This window comes from Pristis pectinata, chromosome 12, assembly GCF_009764475.1.
Source record: "Pristis pectinata isolate sPriPec2 chromosome 12, sPriPec2.1.pri, whole genome shotgun sequence".
Lineage (NCBI taxonomy): Eukaryota > Metazoa > Chordata > Chondrichthyes > Rhinopristiformes > Pristidae > Pristis > Pristis pectinata.
The window spans coordinates 10,509,349-10,537,014 of record NC_067416.1 but is presented as its reverse complement, the minus strand read 5'-3'; the positions used below and the strand labels follow the sequence as shown (position 1 = coordinate 10,537,014).

The window sequence follows — 27,666 nt, the reverse complement described above, 5'->3', positions numbered from 1 at the left end:
TGGAGGGTAAAATTGAATGACAGAACCCAAACTACCTTTAGCTCAGTTTACACACAGGATAATCAAAGCACAAGGTTTGACGCTAAACTGATTTCCAAATATGAAAAAGGATCGAGGGTTTATTATCATTGGATGATACTGAACAGGTTGAAGGCTGAGAATGGACCTCAAAGGCCCTTGTTTTTAAATGGTTCAACAGGGTAGACGTAGAGACATTGGCAACTGAAGGGTCCAAAATTGTGCACTATAAAGGTGGTTACCAAAAGGGATTCAGGAGAAACTATTCAGAGATGATACAATATTCAATCTGCTTCCTTGCAAAGTGATGAGGCAAATAAGTTGAATGCAGTTAAAGGAAAGCTAGAGAAAGGTTTGATAATGGCAGGAATGAGATTCATTCTAGAGCAAACCCTGGCACAGTTGTTTAGTGCCACATGCTTATTTCCTGTACTATAAGTTATATGTAAAACTAAAAGCCAGTTGCAAAATCAATACCTCAATATGAAAGTTTGCTTCTACTTTATGAACACATTTTCAGAAAGAGCTTGTTCGACAAGATCTTAATTATACATAATCTACAAAATTGATTCAAAATAGGCCATACCATTTCTTTGAATGATACTCACAGGACTTTGCAGTATTTGAGAAACACGTTTCCTCTGTTCCATCAGGTTAAAATCCTGTCTCAAATCTGGTGATACGTTTCTTTCTTGAATACATTCAGGATCACTTTCATTGATGCTATCAAAGCAGCCCCCCTTAAGAATCGCACTGGGTGGAGGAGGGGACGTTACCACTCCTTGGCTGGAATCACCACTCATGATTACTCCTGTCTATTGTCTGTAAACCTGCAAAAGTAAAAGTGGCTTGGTAAGTGCTATTAAACTGCAATCACATAATCAAAAACATTATATGACACTTTAGAATAAGCACCTGCCCCAATGTCACTACCAGTTTTTTACAAAAATGCATTAGCAACCTGCACTACATCTTCATCACGCCACCTTAACAAGGATCCCGCCAGAAAAGTACTTCAATTTAATCCAAAACAAGCCCATCTGTTCATAACATTCTAAAGAATGTCAAATGGCAACATCTTAAACTGAAATGCAAAGATGAATATATTTAAGAATAGCAAATACATTATGTTGGCAAAGGAAGTTGTCAAACAGAATGACTACAGTAACTATGTAATCTCTACAGAAGTTGTGGTAATGTAAAACGACAATGATATAGTGGCCCATTATTATCAAATTGAGTACAACAATATACACTTGATCCTCCAGCGAGGTATCCTGGGAGACACTAAGTATAGGATATGGCCTCATTTTCTTAGGTGCTAGGTTTGCTGGTGATGCAGAGATGATAAGAAATAGGAACAGCAGCAGGCCCATCAAGTCGGTTCCATATTTTAATAAATGATTGACTTGATTAATCAATTCCATTTTCCCAGATTATTTCTGTATGCTTGCAATCCAGTTAGCACCAAAAAATCTGAGTACATTCAATACTTAAAGCATCCACAATCTTCTGCAGGAAAAGACCTCAAAAATTCACGATCAAGTGAATAAATTTCACATCGATTGTGAATGTTCAATCACTTATTCTGAAACTATTACACCCTTCCCATTCTGAACTCTCCAGACAGGAGAAAGTCTCAACTGTCACACCATAAAAATTTTTATTGTACTTCACTTTTTAATCAAAATCACTGCTCATTCTAAATTTTGGAAGAATTTGACTTGGCTTTTTCTCCAGGACAAATTGGTTTCTGCCAAACCATTAATGCACATCCTTCTTAGTTAAGAGACCTAAGCTATGAACAATACTCAAGGTGTAGTCTCAAAGTCCTTTATAATTGTGCCAAGATTTCCTTATGCTTGTACTTCATATTTCCTTGCAATCAAGGCCAACATACCATTTGACTTTCTCATTTCTTGCTGCACCTGCATTAACTTTGTGCAATGACAAGAATTCGTGAAGAACTCCCAAAAGTCTCTCAATCCCAATGTCAGCCTTGTAAGCTCAACTGCTTTATGTACATTTTCACTGCGTGAGTGAATATGGCAACAGTTGTACAGAACGAGATAGGACAGCAGTCTTCTGAACAAATTCAGAAGAATAGTAAAAAAACCTGGAATGATTACACACGCTCTCCACATCTGTCAATGATAGAGCAAAGTGTTGAGATCCTATTACCCCTCCAAATGGTTTAAAAAATGCAATTCCAAAAATGACCAGTTTATTACTAATCTTTAGTCTTATGCCTATTAACCAATCCACAGTCTTTAATAACATATCGCTCCAATCCCAAACCTTAATCTTTTCAGATTAATGTTTCTGAGACACCTTTCATAGGCCATTTGGAGAATTCGTACCTACATCCATCACCTCCCCTTTATACCTACAGTTTACACCCTCAAATTTACTAACATTTGTAAAACACCATTTCTTTTTTATAAAATTATACTGTTTTATTTACTCCATTTGTCAGGATCTAGATGTTGCTGGTACATGCTTTACATATTGTTCCAAAAGGAGTAATTTTTTTTCCTGTAGTCATAATAAAAGGAGTTCTCAGAATGATACACCTCAAAAATATTTCCCTCTTCCCAATGTACCATGAACCTTTAGTCACTCTTGGATGTTAGTACTTCAAACTGATCCTGCAAATCAGCATATTGAGATACAAGAATAAAAATTAAAAAATTTTCATTCATTTTTGAGATGCTTGAGTAGACAATGTTCAAATCATTATTTAGAACATTGGATCTTGCAGTATGACAATGAAATACCCTCTCACTAGTAAAGGGATTTGCAAGCAACATACTGGCCTTTCATTCTGTCAGTATGGTTTTATCCCCTCTTTACCAGCACCACTTGCCACCCACCGATATGTCTGTATTTGTTTGTACAAACTAGATGTGCAAATAAATGACCCCCGTTGTCTTCCACTAAAATAATCTGTCTATTTATAAACTTGACTATTTTTGTGATGTTGGGGCAATCTATAAATACAAGCATTTTTCAGCAAGCTTCATAATTATTCTCCAAGTCCTGATGAACACAAAACAGAGGCTATTTATGTTCATGCAACTGTAGAGAAAATTCAGCACTTTAAGGTGGTCACAAACCATACTCTTCTTTTATTCCTTTTAAGATGAATAATATTCTACATATTCTTTTCCTTTCTTCATCTTTGTCATGCTAAAATAAGACTAATTTCACGGATTTTAAATTAATTTAAAATTCTATTTTTTCTCAGGACTTTAAAAACTTCAAAAATTTTCTGCATTCCCAACAATTGTCTCCTTTAATGTTAAAACTCCACCTTCTTGATTTACTATACCCACTCCATACTTTCATTATTAGTGTCCCAAGTATAAGTCTTAGTTTCTTATTATATAGAAGAAATAATTTTGTTTAATGTTTTAACACCTTTGTTTATCAAAAAAACACACTCGTAAGTGCTTATGTTGAATGGTGTTTTTAAGAATGAACGGTAAACCATTCAATAAGCAAAACATAGTAAATCAACAGGTTCCGGACTATAATAGTTTCAGTAATGTTCCACTTACAAAAATAAAATCAAAAAAGATTTGCTGGGTATAGTGTGTCACTACCACTCAAGTTCCAAAAACTTCAGGCATTGTTTCTTAACCTTTGAAAAAAAGGCAATGGGTTTCTTGACTTTTAAAACAATTAACTTAATATAAAAAAATCAGCATCCTCCTTCCATCAAAAATCTGAATTACTTTGATTTATCAAGAGATTTTCAAAGATTAGAAATACACAACAACTTCACCCTACATTTTCCTACATTATCAAAGTCTGTACTAAAATGGTCATCAACATTTCTTGCATTATTTCCTACACAAAGTATCTAAGCATAGCTACTTAAATGCAAGATGCATGATAAAAGCCTTTGATAAATCAATAATCATAAGAGTAAAATGTAAATCATTTCCAGTTTAGGGAAGCCTACTTACCACTTGTATATTTACTTGCTATAAAAACCCTTGTGTACATAACCATCCACAATATCATGGCAACTAGTGTTCCAATTACATAACATGTAAGAATAATACTTCAGCAATTGTTGCAGTATTGTGTATTTGTGTACTATCTCCAGCCAGCACTAGACAAAGGAGCTCTTTATTTGTGCATTGATTTAGCATGTTGGATAAGGGAATATTCTTATGCCTCCACAAACTTGAAATGCACTTAAAAGCAATTCTGTTTTGGTGTTCAACAGCATCACGATCAGCTACTGGAGGTTTTTTTTTCCAGTTTATCAGGCGTTTTATTCTGGCTTGCCGATGTGCAGAATAGTATTCCTTCTAATGCCCAAGGAAGTCATTTTAAATCTTCCAAACTTTACAGTGTCACTACTGTATTGCCCTGGAAAGATTCTCTTTGAAAATGATCACTCAAAATGGTTGCCAAAAATCTACAAAATATCTTTCTTGAAAATCTTTCAGAGATGTCTTGTCACCCATCTCAGAAACAGTACAGGAGGTACCTTTATATATTCCATAGGTCGAGGGGTATGGAGAGTGAGCAGGAATATGATATTGATATAGATGATCAGCTATGATTGCACTGAATGGTGGAGTTGGCTCAAAAGGTTTTTGTGCTCTGCACTGAAAATGACAGCTTACTGCCCTTGCATTATTATACTACAATCCATTACTAGTACTATGCAAAAGGTCATTTTTTTCTCCTGGGTGAAGCTACCTCATTTCAACAGTCTAAAATGCAAAAGGATTAATTCAAGTTTGTTAGATTTTTAAAAACTAAATGGGACTGTACAAAAAAAAAATCAATGGATTGCAACTGAGTTGCTATAACTTAGCTGATGGGGTGCAATTTTATTACTGAACTAAACAATGTGTTATTTTCTTAGTGGCCACTCACTGGCCTCCCCGAGACACTGGAGACTGTCTTTACACTGTACAATGGGGAAATAGCAAGAATTCTCTTCAAAGGAAATTTTGCAAACTAATTCAGATTTAATAATAACCTACAGGTTTTTATACTATTGTTCTGGTGCCAGCCCCAAATTACCAGATTTATCAATGTTAACTTCACACCTTGCTGGTTAAGTACCATAATCAGTAGATTTAGTATGTTAAATACACCCTAGGTCATGGATTTAAATTCTTCTTTAGGAAGTGAGCATTTAACTCAAGCTAACATTAGCATACAAAAGGAATGTTGCACTGCTACAGCTCGATTTTTTTTGAACTAAAAACTTGTTTGTTTAGCTGGTTAAAAATCTGTACTTTTTTTTACACACAAGGAGCACATTATCTTCTTCCAATGTTCTGATAATCATTTCTCACTTAAATCATCATCCACAATACAACAGATTCACTGATTATCCATTTTATGGCCATTGCTACATGCCCAATTTGCATACAAGACTATATTCAAAAGGTAATTAGACGCTCTATCCCAATTATAGAAAAGGCTCAAACAGAAACGAAGTTCATTTATTATTTACCTCATGAAACCAACTTGAGTTTCTGCTAATGCCCTTAAACTTTGAAACTACTAGAATAAAAGAGCCAGAACTTGCTTTCTTACAATAAATCTGTATAGACAATCCCCAGTACTTTCTGAGCAGCAATAAAGGGATGGTGTGCAGTGCCCACTGAGTGCAGGGTGTACGAAGTGTGAAATTTGGTGAGCAGGGGAGCAAGTTAATTGTAAAAGTTTAGGTAATTTAGTTAACCACATTTGCAGTGGTAAACAAGTAGGCAGGCTACTTGCCAGGTAATTAGGTAAATCAGGTAGAACTGGTTAGCCAAGGTGAACTGACACGTGATTTTTGGCACTTGGGAATAAAAGCCCTACAGTTCTGTCGGGGCACAGTACGTTTTAGTATCATGTGAAATTTTGACAAAGTGTGGACTTTGGTGAGATAAAGGCAATATTGAAGCTTTATAATAGAAATCCAAAGAGTAAATCACATGAATTTATAATTAAGACATACACAGCAAGGCAAGTGATATGTTCCAACTGTAGTATGTGGGAATCATTGTGATCCTTGGTAACCATATCCAATAAGTCTGCAGCCTAAGGAACCTAGAATTGATAAGCTAGAGTCCAAGATTCAGACAGTGATGCATCAGGAAAGGTAGCACCTTACCTGGACACTGCACCAGGAGGGAGGCACACTTCTTAGATCAAGTACTGCAGAATCAGATCAGTTAAGAGGAACAGGACAGCCCGACCAGAAGGGAGGTGTGGGGATAAAGAGGGAGGACCTTCAGCCAGTGCACTTGTCCACCAGATATCAAATTCTTGTGTAGAGAGAGCAAAGATTGCAGGGAGGATAAGCAATTTGACCACAGTACTGCAGTATTAGAGTGGGTAGCAGGTATTCAAACAGAGGGAGTGAAAAGGAATGTTGTATTTACAAAGGACATTTTGGCTTGTAAGATCAAGATTGTTCTCTGTAGCCTCGTGCACAAACCCAAAGGCTACTGCCAGGACCTCTCCTCAGGTTTGGATAGAAACTTGAAATCCAAAGAACAGAACAAAATCTCTGGATCATTACCCGAGCCATCAACGAGCACAAAGGTAGTGCGGCAGACAAGGCCCCAGTTACCAAATGATCAGAATTTTCAAATAAACAGATACCAGATTAATCAGAGTTTCACGATAATCAGAGATCAAATGAAATGTTATTTTCCTTGTGCATATAGCTGTGCATGAGAACACCATGACCATCACCTGCAGGTTCCTCTCCATGTTGCACAGGTCTTCTGGTGTTTTGTCACTGGACTCAATCCTGGACCTACCTGCTCAATAGCAGCAAGGCAGCATCTTTACAGAAAGGACCACAGTAGTTCAAGGCAGTGGGCTAAAAGGACACTCAGGAGTGATATAATTGTGGGTTAAAACCCAATTTAAAATACACAATGCAGACGGACAGATCACAGTACTCGAGGAATATGAGACGTTATCAGTGCTGTTGTCCAGCTAAGACAAAATGATGACTTGTTTCCAGAATTGAATTACATGGCACTAAGTGCTCACCCAGTGTTATTCTCCTCACAACTGAATGGCAACTACAGTTTAATTAAGAATTTAACTGTTACTCCAAGCCTTGAGCAGAACAAAAGCAGTGGTGCAGAAGAGATTTTACAAGAGCAATGGTACATATGAGCAGCACATTTTGTAAACTGTCCTTTTAGAAAACCATCAAGGACATACTTTTATTCTAATGCATTTCCCAACACTCATTTCTGATACTTCAGAAGTTGAAGTAAATACTGGCACAATGCTGACTCCAAACATTAAACAACATGTTTAATGTTGTTTAATGGGCTTCGGTTCGGAGGACTTCGGAGCAGCTAAGTGTTTTCTCTGTTTATCACTTTTATTAGGGTTTTTGGGTGTAAGGGTTAGTTTTTGTTAGGGTTTTTAGTGTAAGGTTTAGATTTTTTTAATAAGTTTTTTAAGTAGTCGAGTGGGGGCTGGACTGCGCAGGCGCGGCGCGGGCAGCTTAAAAAGGAAACAGCCTAGAGAGCGGGCAGCGGAGTGAGTAGCAGCAGAGTGTTCTGGGCTTCGGCTCAAGGGGCTTCGGCGCGAAGGGGCAAGGAGGGTAATCAGCTGGTAAGTAGGTAAGGGCAAGGTTTAGCTTTTGGTCATTATAGATTTGTAGGTGGGACTAACTAGGGAAAAAAAAGGTAGGTCAGATGGAGGACATGGTGGTGTGCTGCAGCTGTTTGATGTGGGAACTCGTGGACCTTGCTGCGGTCCAAGATGGCCACATCTGCAGTAAGTGCTTGAGGCTGGACGAACTTCGGCTCAGAGTTGATGAGCTGGAGTCGCAGCTACAAACACTGCGCAGCATAAGGGAGGGAGAGAGTTATGTAGACACGGTGCATCAGGTGACAGTCACCCCCCTTAGGGTAGGTACATCTGAGGTTCAGGAGGCAGATAAAATGGTGACGGTCAGGGGAGGGAAGAGGAAGAAGTCAGGCAGGCAGACAGGACAGAGAGCCCCGGAGGCTGTTCCCCTCAGTAACAAGTTTTCTGCCTTGGAAGCTGTTGAGGGGGATGACCTGCAGGGGCCTAGCTGCAGTTACCAGGTCTCTGGCACTGGGGCTGGTACTGCTGCTCAGAAGGGAAGGGTGGGAAAGAGACATGCGGTAGTGATAGGGGACTCGATAGGGGACTCTGTTATCGGGCTTCGGTTCGGAGGACTTTGGAGCAGCTAAGTGTTTTCTCTGTTTATTACTTTTATTAGGGTTTTTGGGTGTAAGGGTTAGTTTTTGTTAGGGTTTTTAGTGTAAGGTTTAGATTTTTTAATGTTTAATAAGTAAGGGACTCGATAGTCAGGGAAACAGACAGGAGGTTCTGTGGCAGTGAGCATGAATCCTGGATGGTATGTTGCCTCCCAGGTGCCAGGGTCCGGGATGTCACTGATCGGGTCCACAGAATTCTTGAGTGGGAGGGAGAGCAGCCAGAAGTTGTGGTCCATATTGGCACCAATGACATAGGTAGGAAGGGGGATGAGGTCCTGAAGAGTGAGTTCAGGGAGCTAGGCAGAAAATTGAGGAACAGGACCTCAAGGGTAGCAATCTCGGGATTGCTGCCAGTGCCACGTGATAGTGAAGGTAGGAATAGAAGGAGGTGGCAGATAAATGTGTGGCTGAGAAGTTGGTGCAGGAGGGAGGGTTTTAGATTTCTGGATCATTGGGATCTCTTCTCGGGAAGGTGGGACCTGTACAGAGAGGACGGGTTACACCCGAACCAGAAGGGAGCCAATATCCTTGCGGCGAGATTTGCTAAAATGGTACAGGAGGGTTTAAACTAGTTTGTGAGGGGGAAGGGAACCGGAGGAGTAGGTCAGAGGAAGAAGGGAATGGGGAAAAGTTAGATCTGACAGGTAGAGAGGCTTTGGGGAAGGAGAAGCATAATACAGGCTGTAAAAGTAGTAAGGTAGATGGACTGAAGTGTGTTTACTTAAATGCAAGAAGTGTCAGGAATAAGGGGGATGAACTGAGGGCTTGGATAAGTATGGGGGACTCTGATATCGTGACTATTACTGAGACGTGGCTGACGTCAGGAGAGGAGTGGATATTGAATATTCCTGGTTTTCGATGTTTTAAGAGGGATAGGGAAGGGGGGAGAAGAGGTGGAGGGGTGGCAATATTGGTCAGGGACACTGTTACGGCTGTGGAAAAGATGGATGTTGTAGAAGGATCATCTCTAGAGTCCGTATGGGTGGAGTTAAGGAACAAGCAAGGAGCAGTTACTCTACTAGGAGTATTCTATAGGCCCCCCGGTAGCAGTAGAGATATAGAGGAGCAGATTGGCAGGCAGTGTTTGGAGAGAAGCAGAAATAACAGGGTTGTTATAATGGGAGACTTCAACTTCCCAAATATAGACTGGAACCTGCTTAGTGCCAAAGGTTTAGATGGGACAGAATTTGTTAAATGTGTCCAGGAGGGATTCCTGACGCAGTATGTTGACGGGCCGACTAGAGGGAATGCCATGTTAGATCTAGTTTTAGGAAATGAACCGGGACAGGTGAAGGATCTATTGGTGGGTGAGCATTTGGGGGACAGTGACCATTGCTCCATAACCTTTAAAATTGTCATGGACAGGGACAGGTGCAGAGAGGACAAGAGGTTTTTCAGTTGGGGAAGGGCTAACTACGAGGCTATAAGGAGAGAACTTGGGAGTGTAAATTGGGATGTCCTTTTTGAAGGAAAATGTACCATGGGGATGTGGTCGATATTCAGGGATCTTATGCAGGATGTTAGGGATAAATATGTCCCGGTGAGGCAGAGAAGGAATGGCAGGGTGAAGGAACCGTGGGTGACGAGAGAGGTGGAACGACTTGTTAGGGAGAAGAAGGTAACATATGTGAGGTATAAGCAGCAAGGTTCAGACAGGGCCCGTGAGGAATATAGGGTAGCGAGGAAGGAACTTCAGAAAGGGCTGAGGAGAGCTAGAAGGGGACATGAAAAGGCTTTGGCTAGTAGGGTTAAGGAAAATCCCAAGGCCTTTTTCAAGTACATGAAGGGTAGGAGGATGGCTAGGGTGAAGGTAGGTCCGATTAAGGACAAAGGTGGGAGAATTTGCCTGGAGGCGGCGGAAGTGGGAGAAGTTCTGAATGAGTACTTCTCTTCGGTATTCACCAGGGAGAGGGGTCTTGATGATGCGGAAGGGAGTGCTGGTAGGGGTAATGTTCTCGAGGTTGTTGATATCAAGAGAGAGGATGTGTTGAAGTTGTTAAATAATATTAAGACAGATAAATCTCCGGGGCCTGACGGGATTTTCCCCAGGCTGCTTCGAGAGGCTAGGGAGGAGATTGCTGAACCGCTGGTAAGGATCTTTGAGTCCTCGTTGTCTACGGGGGTGGTGCCGGAGGATTGGAGGATTGCGAATGTGGTCCCCTTGTTCAAAAAAGGTAATAGGGATAGGCCAGGGAATTATAGACCGGTGAGTCTCACGTCTGTGGTGGGTAAGCTGTTAGAAAGGATTCTAAGGGATAGGATTTATGAACACCTAGAGAATCATGGACTGATTAGGAACAGCCAGCATGGCTTTGTGAAGGGAAGATCTTGCCTCACAAGCCTGATAGAGTTCTTTGAGGAGGTGACCAGGAAGATTGATGAGGGCAGTGTGGTGGATGTGGTTTACATGGATTTTAGTAAGGCATTTGATAAGGTTCCTCATGGTAGGCTTCTTCAGAAGGTCAGAGGCCGAGGGATCCAAGGAAGCTTGGCTGTGTGGATTAGGAATTGGCTTGCATGTAGAAAGCAGAGGGTTGTGGTGGAAGGAGTGCCCTCGGATTGGAAGGCAGTGACTAGTGGTGTCCTGCAGGGATTGGTTCTGGGACCTCTACTTTTTGTGATATTTATAGATGACTTAGATGAGGGGGTGGAGGGCTGGGTTAGTAAGTTTGCGGACGACACTGAGATAGGCGGTGAAGTGGATAGTGTGGAGGGCTGTCGGAGCTTACAGAGGGATATTGATAGGATGCAGAGCTGGGCTGACAAGTGGCAGATGGAGTTCAATCCGGAGAAGTGTGAGGTGGTACACTTTGGAAGGATAAACTCCAGGGCAGAGTACAGGGTAAACGGCAAGGTACTTGGCAGTGTGGAGGAGCAGAGGGATCTGGGGGTTCATATTCACAGTTCGTTGAAAGTTGCCTCTCAGGTGGAAAGAGCAGTTAAGGCGGCCAATGGGATGTTGGCTTTCATAAGTCGCGGGATTGAGTTTAAGAGCCGCGAGGTTATGATGCAGCTTTACAAAACTCTAGTTAGGCCACATTTAGAGTACTGTGTTCAGTTCTGGTTGCCTCATCATAGGAAGGATGTGGAGGCATTGGAGAGGGTGCAGAGGAGATTTACCAGGATGCTGCCTGGATTGGAGGGTATTGAATATGAGGAGAGGCTTAAGGTGCTAGGGCTTTATTCACTGGAAAGGAGGAGGATGAGAGGAGACATGATAGAGGTATATAAAATATTGAGAGGAATAGATAGAGTAGACAGTCAGCGCCTCCTTCCCAGGGCACCAATGCTCAAGATGAGAGGTCATGGCTTTAAGGTTATGGGTGGGAGGTTCAGGGGAGATGTCAGAGGGAGGTTTTTCACTCAGAGAGTGGTTGGTGCATGGAATGCACTGCCTGGGGTGGTGGTGGAGGCAGATACATTGAACAGGTTCAAGAGCTTGTTGGATAGGCATATGGAGGAACGTGAGATAGAGGGATATGCGGGAGGAAGGGGTTAGGTAGTGTGAGGGTGGTCTGATGGACGGCACGACACGGTGGGCCGAAGGGCCTGTTTTGTGCTGTATGGTTCTATGGTTCTATGGTTAACATTTGTTCATGTCTCACCAATCTAAACTAAAAACCTTAATATCCTGACAGGAAGTGAACTCCCCCTCCACATCTAGCTCCGTTATGCAGATCCCACGTGGAAAGAATAGATTTTCCGTTGTAAGGAACAATTTCACATATATAACTGCACACAAAAACTAGCATTTTCAATCATTGTTCATATGAACACAATTCTGATAGTGGCTCCGGAAAATGCTCAAAACACAGTCAGAACTGCTGAATTATTCCCAAAAACCCTTAATTTACAATTCTTATCCTCACAAATGTAATGGTGAAATTAATTCACAAATACTCAGAACACAAAGAATCATTAAATCTGCATGCAACTTATGAAACTTTTAGTACTGATTGCTTCAATAAAGTATTCAATCGCAATGGCTTGAAATCCAGGAAATATTAAAAATAAATTGAGAAAATTTACTACAATTTCTAATTTAACTCATCTTTCACAGAAATGTATAAACTATTTGCATCATATCAAGTTGGGATTTAGTGGGAAGTACGTCAAAACGCCATTGATAAAACAGAAGATGATGCCCATCATAACAATTATCATTCTGTTCCACAAGATCGAGTGGGATAGGCAAATATTCTTTGGAGTTCCCAAGAGTTAATCTAAGCGGTGCTGCGGTAGTGCTGCTAATTCAAAGCTCCTGTGTTTGACCTTGACGTCTGGTGCTATGTGGAGCTTGCAGGTTCTCCCTGTGACTACATGGGTTTCTCCTGGGTGCTCAGAATTCCTCTTGCATCTCAAACATGCTGGTTAATTAACCCCAAATGTAGGTGGGTGGTAGGTTAAATTGGGGGGGGGGGGGGCAGGGTAAGAGTGGTTTAATAACCCTGCTGGAGAGAACAAGCTACAAGGAAATATGCGAGGGAATAAGCTCAATGGGCTAGTTGTTTATGTCATGAAAAAAAAGAGTACATCTTATAATCCTTGGACATCTTGGCAAGATTGACGATGGGAGTTTGACCCCTTCAAGGCTTTCCAGAGTCTTTGGATGAGACAGAAAGATGAGATGCAATTTCTTCACTTGAGGTGGTGGTGGTGGTGGTGGTGGTGGTGGTGGTGGGGGGGGGGGGGGGGGGGGGGGGGGGTGCAGAAAAACGATCTTTGGAATTTACTCCAGAGTAAAATAGTCAATTTGTTTACTGGTCAATTTGTATATTCAAGACCTAAATCAATATTCTTGGGCATTAAAAGAATCAAAAGATACAAAGAGGGAAAATGCAGTTATTCAGCCAAAATCTTATTTTGTAGAGATGGCTCATGGACCCTAAAGACTTAATCCTTTGTTTTCTTTCAATCTGGCTGTGGCTCATATCTCAAAGGTTACATACATTCCTTTTCTCCCACTATATTTCATTCATACAAATCAACTTCAATTGGCTTTCTTGCTGATAGAGCAAAATTCCTTCTTTATTTGCATACTCAAATTCCATTAAAGCCATACCACAATAACCTAGAGAATTGCTAGTTAAAGAGCCAAAGCATATCCTTTGCCCTTAGAGATATATAATCCCCTACATATGGCTGTACTGTTTTACCCATATAGGTCAAGCTAAGGTGGTTATAGACCCCATGTGACAGTTTCAACAAAAATGTTATCCATGGTGCAATGGGCAATATTTATCCTTCAGATGAATGTTACAACAAGCATTACTTCATCAACGACAGATCACTGTTTAAGAGCACAACTGTGCACAAATTACCTTCTATGCATTGAAACACTAACGGCTTTCATTATTTGCTCCATGAAGGTCAGGGGAGATGCTATATAAATCCAAGTCTTTCATATTTCTGTGTTCTATTGAAGAGTCAGGAACAAATGTAACAGAATATTTTCCTCCAGTATATCCAGCAACAAAGACCAAAATGGACTCCAGTGAAGAGTGACTTTTTAAAATCTGCTCAAAGCCTGGCAGAGTTAGAGTCCAGGTGTACAGAGATTACAAACAAAGCTGAATGGAAGTCAAATAAAATTGTCAAGCCAATTGTCTTTCCCTGTCAACTAAACCTCACCATGGAGGTCAAGATACTGTTCTGCACATTTAACGAGTCCTCATGTCAAATTTTTCAATTGCCATGAGCTGTATTAAGTGAAACACAAGTTTCAGGATTCTGATGCATGTACCAAAACTCTGGTTGAGTAGTTTGCTTTGCAATTCAGCAGAGACACGCAATCCACAACCCTTAAATCAAAATAATATTTCTGCAGTACATGTTTCTTCAAAAGCAATGGATAAAAATATGAATTTGAAAGATGAAAAAATTGAGTTGCAAAATAGGAGGTGAGAAAGCAGCAATTTGTAGTACATATACTATAGCTCTAGTTCTTGGTTTGTCAGAAATGAGTGCTATAGCATCACTGCCTTGACAAAGTTAGGAGTTACTTTTAAAATAAGCAGCTGTTTTCCATTTTCATTCCATTCTCATTCCATTCAAGTGAAATTACCTAGTTTGCTCCCACTCACATCCGAGCTGGAGGTGGTGCCACACCAACATTTTGCCTGACCACTCCTGAAAGTAGGTTCCAGCAGCCCTGGGTCTGCCCCATCCCCCCAACGAGCAGGGCAGGCAAGTTACCTGAAATCTCCTCAGACAGGACACCAAATACACCAGTTGAAGGAAGAGAACTGAAAACCTGGTTCAAAAATTCCAGTAGAAACCTACTAATGCAGAATCCACAATTTCTGGATAATCTCAATTTATGTAGTGCCTTACCTAGCACTTAAAAGCTGTATGATTCTGGATTGAAACCTGAATAAACCACAACCAATTAAAAAGCACATGTCATTGTTGCTTAGATTCAAACACAAATGTAAACTGAGTGGATTCATGATCCGCTTATTCTTGTTAGAAGTTAATACATGTATGTAGACCATTGGTCATAATACAACAGAATTCGATTGGCATACATTCCTTGGATGCTTACTTGGCTCAGACCTTGATCTATTGTTTTATTTGGCCACAGATGGAGAGAGTATGGCAAAATTTACTTCAAAAATCTCTTCTATACCATTGAGAGATTAAAGTTGCGGTCAAGGTATTTTGCTTTTTTATTAAAAAAAACTGCATCCCATTGTTTACACTTATATTTTTCTGTTTTGCACAAGAAAATCAAGAACAGGAATACTTCAAAAAAAATTAACAGAATATAAATGGTTTCTAAAAGATCAAATTCATTTCAAGAGCATTTCAAGCCACCATACTGAAAAAAGTAACTGCTTGACTTAAAGCATTTACAACATTCTATCTAATTTTACTGAGACCTGAAGACAGCAATTCAAGTTGCAGTTTGAGCAGCTGGTGAATTAGTCACAGATTACATAACTCCCCCCCCCCAACATAGGACCTGCACAATTGATTAAGGAAGCAATCAAGCCAATTGCCAAACTTAACAAGAACACTTTTTTTCAGGAGTTAAAAGGATATCTTGAAGTGCCTTTTACATTAATTAGCCCAAGGCCCAAACAAAAAAATATACTCCAAGCAATAATGGGTAGCTTAGCAGAGAGTGGTGATTAAAAATACCATCTTTCCCAGGTGTATTTGTTCAATGCTTCAAGTTCATTGCTCATATAGTGTGGAAGATTGGGTCAATTACTATACATTTTTGACTAATTTAAATCAGCCCCCTTAGTAGAGAAGGAGAACTATTAAAGATAGGATTTATATGGAACTTTCCTTAATATAGTGATAATGTAATATTAGTAACACACAAGTGCTCTTAATTCAGTAAAAGTAAATTAGATGAAGCTCATGTGGTTTTGATGATTATACGATTACCACCTCACTAGTCATTGCCAATGAATTACATTATAAAAATAGATAGCATCAGAAATATAAACATGGGAAGAATTCAGCAGTCAAGCAGCATCTGTGGAAAGAGAAACCAGTTAGTGTTTTGTGTAGCAACCCTTTCTCAGTCTAGCACCAGCAATTTTATTTGCTTTGCAACAGATAGCATCAGTTTCTTTCATTATTTCCCTTGCCACAGATAAATAAAGCTGTTTTACTTTAAATTGCCAACAGCAGAACCTTAATGGAACAATTGGCCTTAAACTCCCCCAAAAACAAAGAGCCAAAGAACAGTCCAGCAGCATAAACACAGTTCTATTCGATCCGCCTACGCACACTTAAACTCTTGATGGGAACTGCACATGATACTTGATCTTTAAGTGTAAAGAGACTTTACTGTGAAAGAAATACAAATTTCTGACAATCTCCTGAGACTCACACCAAGTCAGTACATTTTTGAATACTAGGAGCTTACAGCATACATCGATTTAAATAGTTCATCTTTTGTTTTGATTATAAAAGTAAAAAAAAAATTTCCAGACATTTCCTCTCCCTTGAAAGACTGGCTTACATCTACGTAGAATTTTACGTAACTCTAGACAGTCCCGGTGCACTTTAAAGCTGGGGTATTGTAGAAGTTGGAACACCTAATTTATAACCACAAACTCCTGCAAACCAGCAAGGAGACAAAGCAACTCAAATATTTATTGGAAAGAGAAATAAAGATGCCTGTTCTATCCAGCACAAAATTGATCAGAGATTTTAAAATGCTTAGGCTGGGAAATACGTGCAGGAAATCCAATTTAATCTGCATATGCTTTGGAAACAGGAGTGGAATTCCAACCTCCAAAACATGCCTGGGCCATGTAGAAGATTACTGATGGCTTTTGTGATAAGATGTATAATCATCTTTCAAAAAAAAAACTTGCAGAAATCCTTAAACATCTGACTTTTTTCACCATATACCATCAGCAAATCAAAAACTGCTGGCAAGCCAAAAACATATTCAAGTGATCTGATTGGCTAGTTTTTTGCCAGTTATTTTTGTCAGATAAGTAAATTGGGAAAAGGAAAAATGTATGATGTTTTCTGGGCAACTTGCTTGAAACTAGGAGTTTCCCACTCATTGATATTACATCTAATTAGAAAGGTTGTTGATTAGTAGTTACACCACAGCGATTTTAAAAGTTTTTTTTTTAAAATATAGGTATTATTTCAACAATTTCAACCTGAAACCCAATCAAGCTCATCTGTTGTATTATCTAGTACTCTACTGAAAGCTAAATGTCACCAGTTACAAAATTGAGACTTCTTAGCCAGTTTTATTTTAGTAAATGAAGAAAAGGGAGTCAAGATGGAATATCATGCCAGGAGCAATTAATGTTTTGTGGTTGGCCCCCTGCTCCAATATTCTTTTGAGCACGAGGCCCAAAATGTTGTGTGCACAAACTTTTCCTCTCCAGGCTTTGCAGAGCTGCAAAATGCTCCATGGTTTGGGTCAGGAAGGTTGGAGCTTCAGTTGTGGGATTGAGGCTAACAGTGGGGGACTGACCAGGAGTCAGAGAGAGAGAGATTTACAGTCTTAAGGAAATACATGCAAAGATGCAGGAGTTGTCTCACTGAAAGAAATTAAGTAGACTGGACTAAAATACTGCATTTACAAGTGTTCACTGAAAAATACCAAATTTTACCCTTTTCGGTCTCATATGATGCGGGAGTTGATGATTTCCCCAGAAAGGCAGTCAGAGAATCAGGGGACAGAACCTCAAAATAACAAGTCAACCATTCAGGACTGAGAGATGAAATTTCTTCACTCACTGAGGTGAATCTCTGACCAGAGGACTCTGGAGGCTTAATGCTGAGTATATTCAAAACAAAGATTAATACACATTAAGGAAATTAGGTTTAGTGCACGAGAGCATCATTGAGATAAAATGTCAGGCACAGTCTTACTGAATGGCACCAGAATAGTTACGCACTTCAGTTTCTTATACCCTGGTGCAAATTCCATGTCAGTGGGTCAGGTAAGCCAGCTACTCCTAAAAATAGTGCAGAAGTAGGCCTTTCTACAGGGTAATAATCATAATGGAGTAAAATGCAGGATAAAGTTTGAGAGCGAACATGCAAGGGCCATACCCGATATATTCAACTTAAACAAGGGCAATGGTATGAAGGTACTGTTGTCTGGAGCGTACTGGGTAAATAGGCTAAGGTATCGGTAAGTGGATAAGCAGTGGCAGATAACAGCTAGTTCATAACACTCAGCAGATATTTATCCAATTATAAGTGCGGATCCCAGGAGGAAAGGTGAACCATCTAGGCTTAACAAAGGAGGTCAAGGAAAATAGTAAAGACTAGAGCATATTAAAGTGGTAAGGGCTGGTAGTAGACCAAACAACTGGGAATTTTATTTGAGCTAGCAGCAAGACTAAAAGTTAATAAGGAAGGAGAAAACTGAGAGAAAACTGGAAAGTGATATCAAAACAAACAGCAAAGGCTTCTAAGGAAAAGGGAACAAAAGCAAGCATGGAACCCTGTACAGAGCGAGTCAGGGGAATTAATAATGAGAAACAAGAAAATGGCAAACAAGTTAAATCAGTACTTTGCATCAACCTTCACAGTAGTGGACACTAAGTATCCAACAGATATCTGATGCACTGGTTTCAAATAGTATGGGAGAACTGGTATCATTGTGAAGGGACAAAGATACCATACGATAGGAAGGACTTGGAGGCTTTGTAAAAAGTTGCAGAAGAGGTCTACCAGGATGTTGCCTGGACTGCAGAGATTAGCTACAAGGCTGGACAAACTCAGATAATTTTCTCTGGACTGCTGAAGGGGTGAACGGATAGAAGTATATAAAAATATGAGAGGCATAGATAGGCAGATAAATTTTCCAGCCTAGGAAAAATGTACTAGAGGATACACCTTTAAAGCGAGGAGAGAGGAAAGTTTGAAGGAGGTATACGAGGCAAGTTTTTTTTGTTAAAAACAGACAGTAGGTGCTAGGAACATCCTGCCAGGGGAGGTGGTAGAAGCAGATATGGTAGCAATGTTTAGGAGGCACTTAGACACAGGAACAGGCAGGGATTTTGAGGGATACGAAGCACGTGCAGGCAGACATTTATCAGTTAGATTGGCATCATGGTCGACACGGACTTGGTTGGCTGAAGAGCCTGTTCCAGTGCTCTACTATTCTATGGTTTTATTATCCAAATGGAAAAAGGTTACAGGTAAGTACAGAGGGGTACAAGTTTTATTGTGCAAAAAGTTAGCAGGCATGTGCAGCAAGTGATTAGGAAAGCAAATGGCATTGGTCTTTATTGAAAGAACGAAGATGTTGTAAAGATGTAACACCTGAAGTCAGAATTCAGCTATATTACATTGCTCCAGAAAGTGCCTGAAAACTGCCTTTAATGCATGCTGTTTACTTGGCACTATGATCAAATAGTATGTGTTTTGTAGAAGTTGGATTATTTCCAGTGATGGAAATTCACCAATAATGACAAAAGCAAACCAATATAATCTGCAAGTTTTTAAACTTTATGAACAAGTTATTAGATTGGCAGAATATTTACTTAAATTTAAACAGATTTAATATTCCAGTAAACAGTTTAAACTAATGAATCCACCAGTTATTGCTGCACCAGGATCAGGCCCAGCACAGCTGCCAAGGAAATAACACGGAAAATTTAAGAATTGATTTCATCCACAGCTCCACAAGTAATGGGTTCGTAAAGCAAATTTACTTGCACTTCTTTCAATTTGGAACATTTTATTTGATACTCATGACACAGTCTTCTCTAAATTGAGTCAATTGAAGGGAGATTGGGAGGTTACTTTGCAGAACACTTTATTCAGTTTGCAAGTGAAACTAAGCTTGACTGCCTATTACTTTAATTGTTCCCCTCAATGCCACACAGATCCCTTGCCCTTGGCACATTACACTGTTCCAATAAAACTCAAGGAATAGCATCCCATCTTCTGACAGGGCACTTAACAGCCCACTTGACTCAGAGGGTTGAACAATTTTAGATATGGCCTTGCAGCATTTTTTGTTTTAAAACTACAGATACTGGGAATCTAACCAAATTTCCTTTTGTATTTTCAGATAAGAATTGTTTTTGCCTTTTATCATCCCCTATACAAATCTTTACTTGTCTCATGAACCATTTGTGCTATATCATTATCATGTCATTTTATCGCTCCTGCATTCTACTGTATTACAAACCTTCTCCCCATCTGCATCCTGAAACCCATTCCATCTTTATTTTTATATATCAATTCTGATGAAATGCTGTTGACTTCATCTTAACTGTTTCTCTCATTAAGATGCAGTAACTCTAAAGTACAATTGAAATTCTCTCCACAGAAGTTTGGGATAGATTTTATAGGAGAGGCAATATTTAATAGCAGCAGTGCACCCAAAAGCAAGACCAGATTCATCCCAATGACCTAATCCCCAATTGCCTCCACTTTGGCATTCAACTCTCATGTAGCTACCTTGACATTTTTCTCCCCACTTAGAGCAGGCATGCTGACAGAACTTGCTCTGACAGTCTGCATATCCATACAGTTAGTTTAATCCACACATTCAAATTTCCTGCAAAACATGATATTCAGTAGTTCCCTAAAGCATTAGGGATTTGAAATTACTGATTCAATTGACTGTCATGGGAAAACTTGTTGCTGACCAGCAAATTCCATAGCAAGTCTGTTGAAATCAAGATAGAGATAAACAAGCTATCCTTGAAGTACAGGAAACTTAATTCATGGTACAGTTGTTAAATCACCACAAGTCAGACAGATGGAGAGATATGATACCAAGAATTAAGCATCTGAAGCCATGGCTGTTATCCATATAGTTGTGCATGTACTCAGTCTCCAGGATCTTTCAAAAAAAAATTGGGATCAAACCCTTCTACGTTCATTTAAAAATTCCAAATTAGTAGGTTACATGACCACTTGAGCCTCCTCTACTTAGGATCATGGCTGATTTGATTGTAACTTCAACTCTGCAACCCAGTTTGCCACAGTAACCCTTCATATTCTTGAATATCAAGAAATCTAACTATACCTTAAATAAATTCAAAGGCTCTGCTTCTGCCAACCTTTGAGAATTCTTCTTTATTTGTTTTAAATGAGCAATCTCTTTTTAAACAGTGAATACTACTTCTAGAAAAAGTAGCATCTTAACATGGATGATTAACAGCATCCACGTTAAGATGTTGCTGGATCTCACGTATTTTAATCGTCCCCTCCCACTCTCAATTCCAGTGGATACATTTCCTCCTAAGACAATAACTAGATTCCAGTTATTAGCCCAGTAAAACATCCTCCGAGTTGCTTCCAAAGCATTATTGGCTTCCTTATTTAAGGAATCATTAACTTAGTTTCTTAGTCCATAGATGCTGCCTGACCTGCTGAAAATTTCCAGCATTTTCAATTTTTATTTCATTACTGCCCACTTTTGTACGCAATGGTGGATGTATTAGCAATGTCCAAATTCATGAAAAAAAAGTAAATGAAAAACTTAAACTTGCACCTGTTGATGAACTTTCCTTCATTGCAGTGAAAGGCAACCCAAAATGTTAACTTCTTGACACCAACTACTGCATTGAACTGTGCTAGAATGGAAGTCCCAAGGATTCTGTCAGTTTTCTGGAATACTGATAACAAATGCTGATTGTTTATCTGTCACTGATCTCTAAGGAAACATGCATTGTCTTAAGAGGTACTTTGTGATTTGTATGAGTTCTGCAATCTGCTACAAAACATAAAAGTGGGATAACAAGGGTTAACATATTCAATTTCCTTAAAGTAAACTTCTATATTTTGCATCATTTCCATCCTATGGAGTCATGTAATATATTCCTTAAAATTACAGCAATAGGCCACAAATTTATATAACCTTTTCAAAACTTTCTCTTGCCTCTCTATATAATAATACTGAATAAATATGAAAATATCTTACCATTCCCTCAGGCCACTTCTCACCCTCCTGAAGACTCATGCTAAGTGCAAAAATAATCTTGTGAATTTGACAAGAGTGGAAAATTCTGGAACATTCATGATTTAGTTCATTTTTGGAATATTCTATTTCACTTTTTGCTCCAGCAATTTTGCATCATTATCTCCAAATATGCATAACGGGGCATAGTTGAAAATGCGCTTGTTGCCTGCAATGGAATGATTGACAAGGAAAGCTTTTGTAGCCAAAAGAAATCTGCACCAGCAGGAAGCAAACATACATGGGAACTAAAATATTTCTCTTGAATCTCATCATCATGAAAGCAATTGGTGACAAAAGTGGCCTGCGATGCTATACATAGCACAGGAAGGGACATCATGTGACAGGATGATAATGGCAGTATTATTCCGGCAAGGGGAAGCACATTCATTGACCCCAGTCCATGCCAGCAAAAAAACTCAAAAGATAGAAATAAAATGTTTCTCATTAAAATGCAATACAATCTCATTCCAACTTTAATTCCATTCCCTGGTTCCTCCTTTCTTCCAACTTTAACTGTACATTTAAATACACATTTCTCAGCAACTTATTCCAACATCTCGAAACCAGAGATTTCCTACTTTCCTTTATCAATAGTCTTCGCATTTCTCACCACTTTTAACGATGCAATAATAAAGGATCACCACGATGTCGTGATTATTCACAAACATTTTACAAGGGGAACCCACAAAAATGCCAGTATGTTCTCCAATTCACTCAATAAAGCTTCTATTTAAATTTCACCTTTTATGATCTCAGAAGGCTCCTAAGCAATTTACCGCCAATGAAATACTTCAAATACAGGCATTTTTGTAATGTGGAAGACAGTAGCCAACCAAGCTTCCACAGACAGCAACACACAAAGATCAGCCCTTGGTCAACGAGATCATGGCTGACCTTCAACTATCCCACTTTCCTGTACTAATCCAATATCTCTCAATAGCATTAATATCCAACAATCTAATCATTCTTGCTTCTGGGTCCTGGCTCACCAACAAATAATGAACAAGATAATTTCTTGAATGGTGGCACAATTATTGACAACATCTCAACTCAAGGCCTTTTCAAAATACAGCACCTGTCAGAGCAGTACTCTCTCAGTATTGAGCTGGATCATCTAGTGGAACATCCACATGAAACTCACAGATAGTCTGTGGTTACGACAGGCTGCAAACCACTGATAGGCCTGCTGAACTCCCAACCCAAGTTAATCAGACTGGGAGTGGAGGGAACTTCATACTACTCAATCATCAGTGCACAAAGGATGCCGAGATGTTGGAATGCATGGTGTGCCTGGGTGAATGACTCTGGAGATATTTCTCAATTGGAGTCTTTTTATAAGCTAGGGATTCGCCTCAGACTCATCCTACTTCAAGTAAAGAATACAACTGATAAATTTCAAGGCTTTCCACAGTAATGACCTGGCAGGAAGAATATATCACAGACTGTTTTAGCCTCTTAACATCAATATTCCCCACCCATTATGACATTGAATCTTAGCAGTGTATCTCTTCACCAACAGCCCTCCCAAATCACCCCCTGCCTCAATGCCCCCGACTGAGTCAGATATCCTGTTTCTCCCCAGAGACTTATTTAGTTAGATGCCTCTAATCACACAGCAATGGGTACACACATTTAAAGCAAAAGGACTGAAGTGAAAGACACCCAGACTTAATTATGTAAGCTTCATTTTCAACTACACCGAGTTATATAATACTTATTCAATAAATTTCCATTGAAAAATCAACAACAGCGGAACGCAATGAAATATTTATTAAATTTTTTAATGAGAGCAAATTCTGATGTGAAAGAACCCAGTATTAACCCAAGTTCCTTCACTAACCCTTGAATTAAATGTTCTCATTTACAATAAAAACAGGAGATGTTACAGACACTCAGCAGTGTGACCGTGGCCAGATTCTGCTCTAACGCCATCTACGAGTTTGTAGATGACACCGCTGTAGTGCGCCGAATCCAATAACAATGAGTCAGAGTACAGGAAGGAGATGGAGAGCCTAGTAGCATGGTGTCATGACAATGACCTCTCTCTCAATATCAGCAAAACAAAAGAACTGGTCATTGATTTGGGGGAGGGGAAGAAAAGACGTGTACAGGCTCCTGTTTATGTCAGTAGTGCTGAAGTGGAGATGGTTGAGAGCTTCAAGTTCCTAGATGTAAACATGACCAATAGCCTTCCTGGTCCAACCATGTAGGTGCCATGGCCAAGAAAGTGCAGAGCCTCTACTTCCTCAGGAAGCTGAAGAAATTTGCCTTGTCCCCATTGACCCTCACCAATTTTTGTCAATGCACCATAGAAAGCATCCTATCCAGACGCATCACAGTTCTGCCCAAGACCACAAGAAACTAGAGTTGTGGACACAGCTCAGCACATCACACAAAAAAAAGCCTCCATGGACTCTGTCTACACTTGTCATTGCCTCGGTAAAGCAGCCAGCATAATCAAAGACCCCACCCACCCCAGGCATTCCCTTCTCCCCCCACCCATCAGGCAGAAGATACAAAAGCCCGAAAGCACATACCACTGGGCTCAAGGACAGCTTCTATCCCGCTGTTATAAGACCATTGAATGGACCTCTTCTACGATACGATAGGCTGTTGACCTCACGATCTACCTTGCCTTTCACCTTACTGCCTGTCTGCACTTTCTCTATTACCGTAACACTATATTCTGCATTCTGTTATTGCCTTTTCCTTATACTACCCTCCATGTACTGATGTGATGAAATGATCTGTATGGACGGCATGCAAAACAGTTTTTCCACTGCACCTTGGTACACGTGCAATAATAAACCAATTTACCAGCAGATCAGGTAGCTTCTCTCAAGGGAGAAACAGTTAACATGCATGATCAATGACCCTTCAGCTGTTGAAAGGTCACTGACCTAAAACATGAACTAAATCTCTTTCCACAAATACACTTCAACCCAAATATCCCTCGAATTTTTACATATTCCAGATTTCCAGCATTAGCTTGTTTCTCATTTGAAGCAAGATCCACTCCTAACATTTGATTAATGTTGTTGCATTTAGAGCACAAGACCCACAAGTTGTTGCAAATCTAAAATCTAGCCACACCCATAATTTGGCTGGCTACACTTATGAAAAGGTGGAACATCAACTGTAATTACAATACTGTACCCAAAATTGACAATTTGATCTTATTCATAAGATAAGCTATTTGCTTAAAATACTTGGTTTCATAACAGGAAACTATAAGTTAACCCACACACCAGAATATTTATTGACCTAAAATACTCAATGTCTAAATTTTGACATGAAACAACACAATGAATTGCTCTGTCAACAGCAACTCCTTTCAGCACCATAGTAACGGTTGTCATGTGATAAAATGATCCAGAACCTCTTTTCATGCAGATCTTTTTGGACAAATTGAAGGAACTAAATTTTAAACAGTATTTTGCCGATGCATAATTAAAGCTAAGAAAATTTTGATAATGTGAACACTATAATTCTGGCTTACAAGTATAATAACACTGTTTTAAACTATGCATTTTTAACATCAAGTTTATTGATGTTGCTATTAATTTTGCAGCTAACATTTAATAACCAGAAAACTGCAGCGATGATATAACAAAAGATTTTGTCTGCCTTATGAATTGTAAGTTTAGGTTATCATGCCAGCATTCAATGTCCTAGCAAAAGATTTTAATGGGAAAACTGACGGCAATGAAACAAAGTAAACAAATTGTCCCTCTACGAATAAGGAATCTACGCAACAAGATGATTCTACCTACAATAAAGCAAATGTACTCAGTACTCCATGGGGTTCGGAGAGCTGTGGGTGAAGCTGGTGGAAGTAAAAGGGCCCCTTTTCCACAAAATCGACTCAAACCTCATCAATGCCAAAATTTAAACAAAAATGGCAATCATAATTAGATGCTTGCAATAATTTGGGAGGTTTACCATTAATTTGATTTAAAAAGCACACACTGCAAAATAATAAGGAACCAAGTAAAATAAAATCTAAGAGGACTCTAACATAAAAGCAAGGACGTACTGCTGAGGCTTTAAGGCATTGGTCAGATTGTATTTGGAATATTGTGAGCAATTTGGGCCCCATATCCAAGGAAAGAATTGCTGGCTCTGGAGAGGATCCAGAGGTGGTTCACTAGAATGATCCCAGGAATGAAAAGCCTAACCTACAAGGAGCATTTGATACCTCTTGGCCTGTACTCGGAGTTCAGAAAGGAGGAGGTGGGGAATCTCATTGAAATCTACCAGATAGTGAAAGGCCTGGATAGAGTGGAAGTGGAGAAGATTACGAGGAGAGTCTAGGATCCCAGGGTACAATCTCAGAATAAAAAGGGATATCCTTTTAAAACTGAGATGAGGAATTTCTTCAACCAGATCGTGTGAATCTGTGGAATTCATTGCCACAGAGAGTTGAGGAGGTCAAGTCATTTGATGTATTTAAGGCAGAGATTGGTGGGTTCTTGACTGGTACAGGGATTAAGGGTTACGGGGAGAAGGCGGGAGAATGGGGTTAAAAACAAAAAATCAGGCATGATTGAATAACACAGCAGACTTGATGGGCCAAGTGGCCTAACTGCTCCAATACCTTATGGTCTAAAATAAAAGTACACTGCATTGGAAACTCAACCATTTCACTTTCTTGATAAATGTCAAGATACACACGAGAAGGATATCCATTTCTACTTAACCTTTCACCTGATACTTCCATTGCTTTGGTCTGTGGGAAAAAAATTAAAAACTGCCAATGTTGGAAATCTAAAATAAAACCAGAAAATACCATTTTGCTCCACAGCCTTGAAGAGTATTGTATCCTAGTCATGTATCAAAGGACGAACTAGACAGTTCTTAATCATAACATCCAACATGACCCCAGTTGACTTTCCAATTTAATATTCTCTCCTTCATAAAGTCAATATTCTTCCACATCTGGAATACTGAATCACTTGCCTCAGTTCATCTATCGGTGCATTCCTCAACCATGATTTTAAATTCAACTGTTTCAAATAGATTCCAACCATCCTCCTAGGTTGTAACCTCTAAACTCCCTTTTTAATTTATTCATACAGTATACAGAAAGCAGGCATCATTTCCAAGACCAGCATTTATTGCCTATCTATAACTATCCTCAGTAATAGTGGCATTTGAGAACCACAGATATCTGATTGAGGTGCTCTCAGCAGTGATGGGTACAGAGCTCTAGTATTTAGGCCTAGCAACAATGAAGGAAATACCAATTTCCAAAGCAGATTGGTGAGAGACTTGGAGGGAAGTTTGCAGTCAGTATCCTTCCCATATCATCCAAGGTGGTGGAAGGTGCAGATATGGAAGGTAACATGAAAAACCCTTGACAAATTGCAGTCGTGCACAGTGTGGATGGCAAATCGCGCCACCAAAGGAACTGCATATTTTGGACAGGTGATATTAACCAATTTGAAAAGATCTTCTTTAAAATTCATTCCCTCATTTTTACATTGCTTATCTTCATAACCCATGGATTTCTACACATCTTAATTCTGGCCAATTAACGTGCACAGGTTTTTGTTTTGCATTCCATCACTGGTGGCTGTGCCTTCAATTGCCTGTATTCTGGAATTCCCCCCTTCAATCTCTCCACTTGTTACTCTTCCTTTAAGGCATTCTTTAAAACTTTCCCCTTTTGACCAAGATTGTGGGCACCTGCCCTAATGTTTCATTTTCTAAATAATGTTCCTATGAAGTACCTAGGAATACTTGACTGTGTGAAGGATACTATGTAATGCAAATTTTAAAGGGATCAGGTACACAAGAGAAATGAACACTATAAAAGAACCCAAGTGCTCTAGTTAATCTCTAAAATGTTCTCAAATTGGATACATGTTGAAAATCCAACTACTCAGCTGGGCTAAGGCTGACCAAAAAGAAATAGGATAGCCTCTGAAATTGTCAGTACAAATAATTGGGAGACATTTCAATGGTTAGCACTGAAATTTC

The 27,666-nt window shown here is 39.5% G+C and overlaps 1 protein-coding gene across 9 annotated transcripts in view; it reads right to left on the bottom strand.

Annotated features, from left to right (window-relative positions):
• LOC127576737 (gamma-adducin-like) overlaps window positions 1-27,666 on the bottom strand; it is a 134,463-nt gene that overhangs the window by 57,026 nt on the left and 49,771 nt on the right. For 8 of the 9 annotated variants that reach the window (XM_052027448.1, XM_052027440.1, XM_052027444.1 and 5 more), the window contains one exon: window positions 627-848. In XM_052027448.1, the coding sequence (XP_051883408.1) occupies window positions 627-821 (195 nt within the window). In that variant the 5' untranslated portion in view covers window positions 822-848. Of the gene's footprint in view, window positions 1-626; window positions 849-21,645; window positions 21,857-27,666 lie in introns of those variants that run through there. The other variant, XM_052027442.1, reaches the window with a different exon arrangement.